The sequence below is a fragment of the Malania oleifera genome, chromosome 5, assembly GCF_029873635.1.
Source record: "Malania oleifera isolate guangnan ecotype guangnan chromosome 5, ASM2987363v1, whole genome shotgun sequence".
Taxonomy (NCBI): domain Eukaryota; kingdom Viridiplantae; phylum Streptophyta; class Magnoliopsida; order Santalales; family Ximeniaceae; genus Malania; species Malania oleifera.
The window spans coordinates 26,322,439-26,335,310 of NC_080421.1; the positions used below are offsets into that span (position 1 = coordinate 26,322,439).

Below are 12,872 nucleotides of genomic sequence, written 5' to 3' on the forward strand. Positions count from 1 at the left end.
TTTTATCTTATCAAAATGTAATACAAAAAATTCAAATTTATGATCTCTTCAAACATAACTAGTGGATTTAAGGACTTTCGTTTTTCTTTGTGTGCATATGTAAATTGATAGTGATTGTACCTTACATTTCAAACAACATAGCCACTTAATTAAGTTGTTTTGTAATTTTTTTTTTTAACATGGTTGACAACTATTTTTAATTTTTTTTAATAAATTTAATCATCTGTGAAAAGGGGGTGGTGCTTTGAAATAAACAAATATAAAAATGCTTGTGATTAAGTATTATTTAAAAAAAAAAAATATTTATAGTAATAATTTATTTGTGATTTCGTTCTTTTTCATTTTAAAAGGCAAGTAGATTTCAAGGGACAAATTGTTATTATTTTTTTTCCCGCTTAAAAGTGGCACGTCCTGCGGTGGCCGGATTGTGGTTTTAAGAACTAATTACTCTTCTCTCTCTCTGTCTCCGAATCCCTCGCCTGTTCGCAGTGACTAGGCCGCCGAGTCTCCTGCTCGCGCTGCGGTGGTGCTCCGCTTGATCTGGTGGTGCGCGGCGGTGCTCTGCTCTCTCCTCTCTCTCTCTCTCTCTCGTGCCTGTTGGCAGTGACCAACTAACAGACCTATGTGTCTGCTCTCATTTTTAAAGAATCGTTCATGTGTGGATAATCATCCATCCAAAAAATATACATAACAAATTTTTTTGGGTGATGAGATGATCAGAGGCCAAAAAGTTTGAAAATCTGTTGCTGCAAGGCCATAGAACTCGGTTGTTGCAACTCTCATGGCGACGACTTTACCCACTAATGCTACCACCACCACCACCACCACAAGCAACAGAACGACGACAACCGTCTCTTCCATGTTTCTAAAATCGGTAAGTTTTATGTTTTTCCACATCCAATATTTTCTGATGTTCCTGCAATTTCTTAGATTTTTCATTTTTTCTAATACCCCGTTTGCCTTTGTGTGTGCGTGTTCTGCATCAGGTGTATTTGCATGATTGGTGGCTGGTCAAAGCTAACAACAAAAGATTGGCTGTGGGAGGTTTTGCTTATAGAGGGTAAATTGTTTCCGTTCCTCCGTATTTCTTAATTAATCATTGGTGGGACAATAGTTCAAGAGTCGATCGGCTAATCTCATGTTGGAGGGTAAAAATCTCAAGAAGAAGTAGGGCAATATAGGAAAATACGTAAGTGTTTTTTTTTTTTTTTTCCCTTAAATGTTTTTAGTGTTTATATCGATTTCAATGAGGTTAGGGGCTAATAACATTCCATTTGCTGTTGATGTCCTTAAATCAAATGTAAGGCCGTGTTTGTTTAGACCTTGAAAGTTGAAAACAATGAAATACCCGGGTGACGTGGTCATTGAAGCTAGATTTCCTAAGCTTCTAGGGCTGTGTTTATTCTTACGTTAAACCATTGAATGGAAAAAAAGTTGTTGCTGGAAAATTTTGTCAGGAATTATTCTCTTGGAACAACTTCCCATGTTCTTTCCAGCCAATGCTCTCATTGTGGATTTTCATTGCTCTTTATTTTCCCAACTTCCATTAGTTTATGTTGATTTTTTAAAGAATATTTATTGGCTGTCCAGTTACTAGAGTCGAATTTTTTTTTTTCTGAGTCATTTTTTTGTTTAATCTGTGGGCTTTATTGCTGGGGAAGATTCTAAACTTGTGAAACTTGTTTTACCCGCTAATTTAGAAAGGATATTATAAATTTTCAGCACAAAAATTGATGTAAAAGGATCCTCTCATCTATTTTAAAATTTTACTATAAATATGAAATTGTCATTTGCAACAACTGTTTTGGTGCACATATAAAGGGAAATTAAATTCAGTAGTTCATCTTTATAAAAGCGCCTAGAACTAATATGGCTAGGGCTCCCTAGGGAATCTTATCATTCTTATGGATGCTTTGTTTTTTTAAAAATGTTTCACGATTATGTGCCACCCTCAATCTTTGTGTTTCCTCATGGCCCCTATGTTTTGTTTGACTTGATCATCCATCACATTTGTAAATCTGTTAGTTTTACTTATTTTTTATGTTTGTCTTTTACATATGATAATTGTATTGTTGCTGAGGTGACCTGGATACTTGACCTGTGTTTTTGCTGGGTATGCATATTGGCTTTAATAGCTTCTCTACCAGCTGTGTTTTAACGTAAATAATTATTGGATTCATTTTTTTGATATGAAATGGGATTATTGTTATCAATTTGCAGGAGTCAAGGAATAAGGGGATTTTACTCTGCAGCGATTGCCAAGAGACATGATGCCACCACTCTTGAGACAATAGATGGCGTCACAATTGTGATAAGTGGTTTAATAAACAGGTCTCGGACATATCAAAATGGTTTTCCATCTGAGGTATATATGCAATTCTTTTTGTTACATTTTCTCCCCCTATATGGTCACCTAGACTACTTGGGGTGCTATGTTTTGGTTTCACAATCTAAATGCAATTAAGAGAAACAGTGACACAGTGATATACTTTTTTTCATAATTCCCATTTTGTTTTGATAGAATTCATTATTGCAATAAAGCTTTGATTTGTATTGATGTGAATGTAGATAGATCTTCAAAATGTAAAAAAAAAAAAGGGGGAAAGAAATTTGTTCTTAAGCAAATTCTACAAAAGTACTGCTGCGATACTACCAAAGGATGCGTTAATTTTATGGGCTAAGAGTGGCTTCTTTTGTCAAGGACTCTAGTCCATGTTTGGTGCAACAAAACTTAGGGATTGGACAGGTTTTTTTTTTTTTTTTTTTTTGGGGGGGGGGGGGGTGTGTGGGGGTCCTTAGCCATTTACATGGGTTAGAGCTGCCTGGTCCCCTCCACCAGACAGCTCAGGCTAAGGAGTTTGGTTGGTATAAAAATAAAAAAAATAAAAGAGAATTATATTCATCCTTAGCTTATCCTTTATAGATGGAACAGCAAACTTGGTAAGGATAACTATCTTAGCTTGTTCAGTGCAATTCTATTTAGACCAGTCTAGTACTCTGTTGGGATGTAAGGCAGATCTGGAGGAGGAGGGGCAGAAATTAAATCCACCCCACCTACTTCCTCAAATCCACCTTAGGGCATTATTTATATCCCTATACTCGCCTAATTAGGGGATCTACCCCCCTGCCAGGATTCCAAATCTGCCCCACCAACTATAAAAAACATACAAAATTTTGAAAAGAAAAAAACAATTCCTATGCCTTCATATTATGAAAATAACATATATTATTAAACCATAAATAAATACACACATCCATTACCACCCACACCCACATGCATACATACATTTGTTTGCTTATTTGTCTATTTTCAGGGTGGGAAAATACATTTCCCACTTATGGCCCCGAATCTGCCTCCGGCTATGAAATCTGTCCCTATTGCTGCCCTTAAACTGTTTAGGAACTGCCAAATCCGCCCCTACATACATTTGTTTGCTTATTTGTTTATTTACATGGTGGGAAAATACATTTCCCACTTATTGCCCTGAATCTGCCCCCAGTTATGAAATCTGTCCCTACTACTGCCCTTAATCCGTCTAGGAACTACCAAATCCGCCCCTATAGGGATGGATTGAAGCGGGATATCCACCAACCTGAATTCATTTACATTCCTTGCCCTCAGTCTTGCCAAACAAATGCATCCAAAAGGTCTGGTGTACACATTGATTGTGTTTGCATATATACATTAAAGTCAACAAATAATGGCCATCTGACCAATACAAAATTTGTAATTGGTTCTATGGTTGAAAGGAGCATCTGTGTGTGAGTTTGAGTGTATAAATTTTTCCTGTTAGTAAAGTCCCAATTTTAATTCTTATTGAGAACAGATTTGCATTCCTTTCCTTCTTGGATTTCCATTCCACTGGGAAACATACGCTTGTCAATGTCTTGGGGAAGAGTCTACCAACAGATGTGATTCATCAAAAACTGCGTTTGATGAGTTTAAGATGTCTCCAGGCGGTAGTGAGGAAAAGTTCCGACCAGTTTCTTTTTGTGATCTTCCAGTGACTCGGATACATGATCTTTGTATGTCCACTACAGATTCTGAGAATTGTCTGCAAACAAGGAAAATTTTTAATGAGATGTTGGGAAAATTCAGTGGCAATACAGCCAAGCATACTGGAGCATCGATTTATTCAAACAAGGAAAGTATTAGTCCAGCAACTGGGAATCCTGTGCGGAGTGAAACTCCAGTTAACTGTAAGCAGGCAAAGGTTAAGCAGAAGTGCAAAGTTGGTGATCAAATCCTAGATACGAAGAAGACACACTCAGAAGAATTTGATAAAATCGTTTCTCGATCTATGAAGAGTGTAGAAATCACTAGCGTGACCAAAGGTGTTTTCACAAGAAGCATGACTAGGTTGAGGAATTCAAGAAATATGGCAGCTGATCGTGTTTTATCTAACTCTTTAATGAAGCATGGAACTAGTATTCAGGCTTCTTCACCAAAAGCCAGTGGAAAGCAGCGAGGAAGCATGATAATTGGTTCTTTTAAACGTGAACCATTTAACAAGATTATCAAAAAAAAGAAGGCATGAGGCTGAAGAATCTGGAAAAAGACAAGAACTATGAGGGGCTTTTGCAACCAATTCTTGCTGTAACCGAAAACTTATGGTGTAGTTTAATGGATTTTGGTCCTGTAATGAATGCTGCAAATAATGAAAGTATGTGTAAGGCTAATTTTGGGTGAAGTTTAGGTAGTTTGCCTTTGTTGTATTGTCGTCTTCATTTATTGGTTCTTTTGATTTTCTAGTTTGCTTCTACACAAAATATATGTCTTCTCATCAGTTGTAACTTGTAAGACTGAAAAGACTTGGGGCTTAGTTTATGTTTCCACTCATGTTTTGCGTAACATTCAAGCTCTGTTATTTAAACAGAAAAATGCTGCAAATATTGGTGTGGTTTACTTATTTACTCATGTCTTACTCTTCAGATGATTTCTTCGACTTTTAAGATTTATATTATCAAGGTTGTTGATTTTTTATTTCCTTCCATCTGGCTTTTGGATTTTTTAATTATGGTGTTTTTGAAAGTTCTTTTAGTTTTTGCCTGAGCATATTCTCTCTTATTTAATGTGTTGCCCATCTAATTCAGATACGATCTAGAATCTTGCTTTTTTAATATGGTAAATTGTTGCACAAGACTCTAAAGTTTGGTTGAATTGTACTTTACTCGGATGTTTAAATTGTGACAATTTGATTCTTAATTTTTCAATTTTAGCTTTGATGAGGTTTCTGTGCAGGCACTTAGTTTATCTTGAAAATGAAATTTCATGACTCAAATTGTCCCAATTTAAAATCCTGGGAGGAAGTGCAATTCAGTCAAACTTTAGTGTAATTTACTTTTTTAATAAACAGAGTGCATTTCTTTAATGTGTAAAAGAGCAAAAAGCCAGGATGTTCTCATGTGAGAGCTTATTCCTACAGGAAGACCATAGAGCCGTCTTCGTTGTCTCTTTCCACTCCCTCCCCCTCTCTCACTTCTGATCCTATCTTCTCTTCCTCTTCTTTCTACTCTTATATTTATTAATCTATGCCTTATTTCTTTGTCTCCATTCTCTCTGTTATTTTGATTGAGATGATCCATATGTGGATGTTCCAAAGGCGGGTTAGGGATTATGATGAAGGCAGTGATGGGGCTCAGTGTGCCTGAGATACTGGCAATTTTGGGAGATTGGTGTTTGATTAAGTTTGCAGGGGTTGGAGCTTTGGTCAGTAATTGCTAGTTATTTGAGTTTTAGGCAACGGGGTTCCAAAACAGGCTAACACCACTGCAACAGGGTGCTGAGAAGGGGCATTAGTTTACATATAGCAGTGGCTGTGCTGACGTGCTCTCATTGCTCTGTGATGTGCTGATACCAAAGGTATCATGAACTGTGATCACTGTGGGAGTTCCCATCCCAAGGTTGGACTAAAATTTTCCCAGCAGTTCTGTTTTGACAGGACTGGCGGAGATGGCAACCATGCAACATAGGACCTGAATTTTAAGAACTAAGATTAATTGAAAAGGGAGAAGTACTGTTCTTAGTGCATCAGGGTTATGCTTTATTATCATTTTCCACTTACTTTACTAAATTCTACTTCTAGGGGTTGTTGGGATACTAAGGGTGAGCCTTGACCTAAAGATGGAGTTGTTACACATTACACTCAAGTCGGAAGGTCACAGATTCAAGTCATGAGAACAGCCTCCAATTATAGAGGTCAGGCTGCACATAGGGCTGTAAACGAGCTGAGCCAAGCCGAGCTTCAGCATGTTCAAGCTCGGCTCAGCAGAGGAAATGGTAGGCTCGGGCTTGGGCTTGGCTTGGTATAAGCTCAGAAAGTTGGGCTCCAGCTTGGCTTGGAATATATCTTATAGGCTCAGGCTTGGCTTGGTTTTAACCAAACCCAAACTGTTCTCCTACTTTTAAATAAAGGTTAACATATGAAAATTATATTCAAACCTGTTTGGTGGGTTTAGTAGATGAAACTAAAGCTAAGCCCCTTAAGGGAAATTACCCAAGTAGGCTTACAAAGAAGCAGGCTCACAAGGGAAGGCAAAATGCCAATATGGATGAGTACATCTGGCTGACTGTTGGGTGTTGCATTTATAAGCAGCAGAGTGGTTGACCTTCTTTTGTATTTCCGATGTGAGACAAGTCTAGCTCCCAAGCATGCAGCTCTCTAGCCACCCTTCTTCCACTTCAACTCTCAATTTCCATTTCCCACATCGGAAGATGGAAATCTCAGCCAAATTAACTACTAAAATAAGTAAAATATTTTGTAAATATTAAAACTTAAATTGAGCTCACTACTGAGCCTAGTCGAGCCTGTTCACGAGCTGAGCCCATGTTTAAACGAGTCTGAAAACTGGGCTTGAGAATTGTTCATTTAGATAATAAACGAGCCTGAACGAGCTCTTACTGAGCTGAGCTCCCCGGCTGCTTGTGAGCAGCTTGGTTTGTTTGCAGCCCCAGCTGCACACATCATGCCCTGTCTAGACCCTTGATTTAATGTGGGAGCTTTGGCACCGAGTGCTGTATTTGTTTATTTTAGGGGTTGTTAGGGCTTAGGAGACTATTATATTGCAAATGCCTATTGTCAGGAGTTTATGTAACCTCTGGGAAAAAATTGGGATATTTGCTTGTTTGGAATTCAACTATATTTGTTCATGCTCATGGCTAACCTAAACATGGCATTTGGTTTGTGGAATCTAAGATGTACCTTTTTGAAATGACATATTTCAGGAATCCTTTTTCTGAGAATGAGATGTCTACCTCATGGAAATACTTTTGTTTGTTTTATGTTATTCTGAGGAGTGTGATGTCATTTTCTGGCCCCAAGGCAGCATATAATTATACATTGGCATCATTTTTGGTTGGCATTTTCATTGCCACGTAATGGAAGGTAATGCTCTAGTATTTGCTAAAAAGCAAGAAAAATACTTCCAAGATGCTTATTATATAATATGTTGTCCTTGAAGCTCCTCTTTACCTTTGTTTATTGAAGGAGAAGGGCCTGCTTCAGGTTTCCATCAAAAGATTTTTCTCAATGGTCTCACAACCAATGACCAATGGGGATATTGAAGTAAGTTGGTCAGATCTTCTGTCAGTGGGGCTTTTTAGATCCACTTTTTCTAAGACAAAATATTCTTCTCATAAGTTTCTGATCCAGATAGTTTTAGTCTGAAGCTTGATTTCCTATTGGTCATCTATAGGATTCAGGCAGAGGTTTCATGATTTATTGACCTTTTGTCTCTGCCAAATTGAGGATAAGCTTGCTATGAGGTTAGTATTTTGGAAATTGACCTCCTTTATGCATGTGCTTATTTTTCAATCTACTCATGCTACTCTTGCTGGCCGTTCTAGCATATGAATCTGATCATCCACTGATCAATTCATGGAGTTAGACTCTGAATCGCCTGCCCCAAGCAGAAATTTGAGGTTGCTTAATGAAAATTTACCGCCAGTTATGACAGCAAGATTGGTGATTTTCTCTTGGTAAGACATTCAATTTCTTTCTGTTACAGCTGGTGTACATTGGCCATTGGGATTTGGTGTACTGTGGAAGCAAAAATTGAATGCCATACCATAGAAGCAGAAAATGGATCTCTTCTACCTATTAGGAGAAAATGGTATTTTCAGATTTACAAAGAAGTCTTTAACTCCTTCAATGGAATTTAGGGTCCGTTTAGTTGCGGAAAACATTTTCCCTTTTCCAATTTTTAATTTTCCAAAGAATTATAAAAATTTTAACTTATTTTTTAATTTTTCAAGATTCATATTTAAAAAATGGAAAATAAAGACTTTGTTTAAATGTGCAAAATAATTTTTCACTTTTTATTTATAGATTTCAAAACAATCACAAAAAAAGACAACTTGTTTTCTAGTTTTTCAAAATTTATATCAGTCAATACCTTCATGGATTTTTAGGTAATTTGGATTTGTGTGCATTTAGAAGAAACTATATACATAACTCACACAAATTAAAGTATTAGATCCAAATCCCATTCTCTAATGCACAAAGTAGGAGTCAGAAATCTAGAAAAATAATGAAAAGATGTTTTCCAACTTTTATATATAGAGTTGAAAAATTGGAGAACAAGGTGGCACTCTTGTGATTATTTGAAAAATTAAAAATAAAAGATGAAATTATTTCAACGAGCAAATAGTGTCAAAGTTATTTATTGTTGTTCATTTATTTCATTCAAATGTTGTATCTATTTCATTCAAACGTAGTTAAAATGAAAAATTAGCTAACTTTTTTTGTAATTTTTTTGGAAGACTGAAATGGAAAATGAGATTTGTTGAGTGTTTTCCACAACTAGACAGGCCCTTAATTTTTTAGTTTTCAACTTATATTTTTCTGACAAAACCTTTGGGATTAAAACTGGGATTATAGCTTAAGAATAGTATTTTTGTTGTTATTAGCTTTGTCGTTGTTTTTGTCTTATCAGTACTTCATTTCTTCTTCTGATGATAAAAAGTTTTTTGATTTTTTCCCCTCCTTATTTTGGGGGCTGACATCCTTTGCTCTGTTTAACACTTGAACTGGATTTCAGTCTCGAGGGGCAAATTCGGTTTCAAGTCTAATGATGATGATATGCTAATTGATTTTTGTTCATCATAAAATTATTTAAAAATTTGTTTCTATCATTCAGTATGTTTAAGTATCACATTAAGTTCTTTTCCCCAAAAAAAGTGTGACATTAAGCTTTGTTATGTCTTTTGTTCCTTTAATATGCAGCATATAAGATTTGTGGACAGTTTCTTTTCCAGGACTTATTCACTGGATTGGAGCAACCCTTGACCTGATGGTAAGGGTGTTACACTCAAACGGGCTGAGGCTGCATAAATCATGCCCTCCCTAGACCTCTCTTATATGGTGTAGGAGCTTTGTGGTCTCAAATTAGTAGAAACGGGATATTAGTTGATTCCATACGCTCACAACCTAAAAGATACTCTTTCTCTCACTCTCACCTCCTCCCTCTGTGTTTATCAAAATCAAGGTGACAAGGTTATGCTGTATTCAATGCTGGTAAGATGAGTTCAAATGCTTTCTCTATCTTCTCTGACCAAGGCTGCGCTCTCTCTCTAGTCGATATCTTCTACATTCATGGTAGCAACAATGGCTCTTGCTCTGCGACCAAATTCCATTCATCAGCCATTTCCTCTCTCCTTTCTCTCATTCTATTTCTTGCTTCTGAGAAAATCTTGAATCTTTTCCACCATGTGAATTTTCAGTTTCTCCTCCGAATTCTCCTCATTACTTCACACCACCAACCCAAGGAGACCACCCTCCAATTTCTGACCATCTATGCCCATTTTTGCCAGCCCTCCCAACTTCTACTAATAAATTGACCTTGTGAGGTATATGTTCTCCATCAACGCCAGTGTATGCCTTCAGACTTTGAAGGGGTGGATAGAATTCTGGTAGATGATAGATGATGGTGATGAGGCTGACATGATTTGATGCTGCTGTTGAGTTCTTTGCATTTATGGGATTAATTTAGATGTCCTGAAAGGGAAAATGTAGCAAGCTTCTTGCAAGCTGGGAGTAAGTAGCACAATTCAATTGTAGTAGGATATTTTTTTAACGTCCTGTGCACAAGCAGTCATCCTGGGTGGAGTTTGCTGAAGCTTTTTGTTCATACAATGCTGTTAAGAATTTGTACGATCAACCAGAAGTCCCTTTTGATAGTTATAATCTTCCTGCAGCATTGCCCACTTCTCGTTATGGTGTAAAGAGAAATAAGATGTCAACTTACCAAGATGAGCTTTTGTTGGCAGATGTTGTAGTTGAAAAGAAATTCATTTATCTGTATTTTCAAATTTATTCAAGTTGGATTGGGGAGCATAGGTTAAGGCATTTGCTTGGTTGGCTGTTCGTGTTAAGGCTTGATATACATTGTTGGCCCACAACCTCATGGCTTAAGCTTTTAGGTAAAGTGTTAATCTAACATGGTATCAGAGCTGATTGCCATGTCCTGAGTCCTAGTCTTGTTGCCCGTGTTTAATGTAAGTTTGTTGAAAATAATTAGTGTCCCTAATATGGGTGTTACTCATTGTTTTGTTGTCTCTCTATGTGCTGTTGGGCTGCACGTGCGAGGTAGTGTTAAAGCTTGATTTACATTGTTGGTCCACAACCTAATAGCTTAAGCTTTTAGATAAAGTGGTAATCTAACAGTTCTTAATAGAGTCCATCCTTCTACTGAAGAGTAGGAGGTCTTTGAAGGCATTATCTCCGGATGTTTGTTTCTTGTGTTTTGATAGCTCAGAATCTGCTTTGCATATATTTTAGTGTTGCCCTTTCTCTTGGAGAATCTGGAATAATATATTTGCTGTTTTTGGGGAGGATTGGGTTTGCTTGGATTTAGTCGAGAAATTATTACGTCTGTTTTACAGGTTTTTGGAAATGGTATAGTCTTGAGGACTTGCAGCATCTTTGCAGTTTTATGGGGAATTTGGATGGAAAGGAATGCTTTTATCCTTTTCAAAAAGAGGAATCCTAGTTGGCTTTGTGATAGGATTTAGTGCTTGGCTTCTCTCTGGTAGTTTGCAGCTGGCAGTTTCAAAGGGGCGTTCTCTGAGCTTCAAAGAGATTGGGAGGCAGTTTTATTTTGACCGTTTTTTATTTTCATAGGGGGATCTTTTTCTCCTATTTGTACATTCTTTCCTCTCCAATGAATTTATCTTCTTTTTCTAGTTGAAAATAATTTCAAACTTTTTATCCAAATCCATACAAATCCAAGTCTGAGGCTCAAATTCTGAACTTCCAAACACGGGGTCAGTTACTATTGCCATTCTGTGTATGTCAAGACCTCTGGACTTTTAGCAATATGTCAAACGAGTCAATGGTAACTTCTTTGGCGATATAGGGTAATTGATCACTGAACATGGTTCATGAGGCGACATTGACATAGTGCTTTCATTTATGTTAAAAAGATATGACTGCACTTCTACCCATGCTGGTTTTATACACTTTAGCATTGATAGATTCCAATTTCCTGGGTAATAGTCATATTATGTGGTTGGATTTGATCCTGAAATTGCTCAGTGAAGTTATTCTCCCATGGAGTTTAGCATGACTTTGATGGTTGACATGGATGGATTTTGTTTTGTTTTTTTGTTTTTGTCCATATTTGTTTTAAATCTGAAGGTTCTTTCAGCAGTTCCTGTTATCCTTTTCTGAACCAGGTGTCTTGCTATTTTCCATATACTGGGATTTATGTTGCTAACATCTGTGGTTCTATTGCAATTTTGGTTGTTGTGCCACTCAGAGGATGCATTTGGAAGGTCAAGATGATAAATTCTTTCAATCTCTTTATGTTTTATTTTCAACTGTATTTTTACTCATTTCTTTTCAATTCGACAGATTGCGCAGCCTCTGAGGCAGTGGGGTTTATGGCTTTCTCTAATTTACTTAAAAAATGCAGCTTCTCTGACTGAAGAAGTTCTAGGGCATTCTTGGGACAGGGTATTGTGAATGACAATGTTTATCTTTGAATCAAGGTTTTATATTATGGCTTCCACTAACATTCGAAGATAACTTTAATGTAAAGATCAAAAGAAATGTTTGGTAGAAAGAAAGTAATATCAGCTTAGATGGGAAGAGCGTTACAAAAGAGATCCAGCTAATGATACATTGAGCTTGTTTGAACCATTGCATACCTTTTAACCTTCAATAGAATGAACCATGTACTAGTACAATTAGAATTAGGTGTGTGGTTTGTTTGAATACATTTCTTGTGTGCCAAAGATCATGTACAGGAACCAAGGCCAGCTTGTTGATGATTGCAGAATGGGTATTTTCAAGAAAAGACAGCCAAGAGAATTCTACATCCCAGCCTGTAAAGCTTCTTGGGACTTTTATATGAAAGTTGAGATCCTTGCAGTTAACATCTTTTGTAAAATCTCGGGAAATAGATACTCTCTACTTTCAGGCCATTATTTACAGAAGCCACGACACGATCCATCCTTTTTTCATATGGGCAATCTGTCAAGAGTAGCCAACCTGTTAGGGATGGCAAGCTCCCTCATTAGTTTAAACTTGCATGAATTTTCACGTCTTGAATCTATCATCCCAATTGTTGTATACTTTTAATTTTCAATAATAAAAGATTCTTTAAGACAAATTTTATTTGGAGGCTTTTGAATCTCAAATTTTAATAATATTCCACTCATATTTTGTTGGAATGACTGTATTGCTTCCCTTGGTTGATGAAATATTTGATAATTTTTTTTTCTAAGGTTTATAGCTTTTAAAATAATATCAAAATTTGATTGCAAGGCGAAACTATGTAATTTAGATGCTTAACACGGGTCCAAAAATAAGTTTGATTTTTATATAGTTCTTTATGTGCAACCTATGGGTGTTTAAAGAATGGACTCATTC

The 12,872-nt window shown here is 36.7% G+C and overlaps 1 protein-coding gene across 2 annotated transcripts; it reads left to right on the top strand.

Moving 5' to 3' along the window:
- Window positions 1-426: 426 nt before the first annotated feature.
- Window positions 427-12,612, top strand: LOC131155005 (uncharacterized). 2 transcript variants are annotated; one of them, XM_058107884.1, is made up of 5 exons: window positions 427-874; window positions 987-1,060; window positions 2,221-2,365; window positions 11,675-11,773; window positions 11,853-12,612. In XM_058107884.1, exons 1-5 carry the CDS (start codon window positions 782-784, stop codon window positions 11,961-11,963), a joined length of 522 nt encoding a protein of 173 aa, XP_057963867.1. In that variant the 5' UTR covers window positions 427-781; the 3' UTR covers window positions 11,964-12,612. The 2 variants fall into 2 exon arrangements, with proteins under 2 accessions (XP_057963867.1, XP_057963866.1); XM_058107883.1 differs by lacking the exons at window positions 11,675-11,773; window positions 11,853-12,612 and adding an exon at window positions 3,828-4,906.
- Window positions 12,613-12,872: the final 260 nt, after the last annotated feature.

Excerpts from the sequence above, each read along its gene's own strand:
- LOC131155005 (XM_058107883.1), top strand. The coding sequence starts at position 782 with ATGGCGACGACTTTACCCACTAATGCTACCACCACCACCACCACCACA. Across the intron at positions 875-986 it reads CTTCCATGTTTCTAAAATCG|GTGTATTTGCATGATTGGTG; the intron begins GTAAGTTTTATG and ends GTTCTGCATCAG. Across the intron at positions 1,061-2,220 it reads GGAGGTTTTGCTTATAGAGG|GAGTCAAGGAATAAGGGGAT; the intron begins GTAAATTGTTTC and ends ATCAATTTGCAG.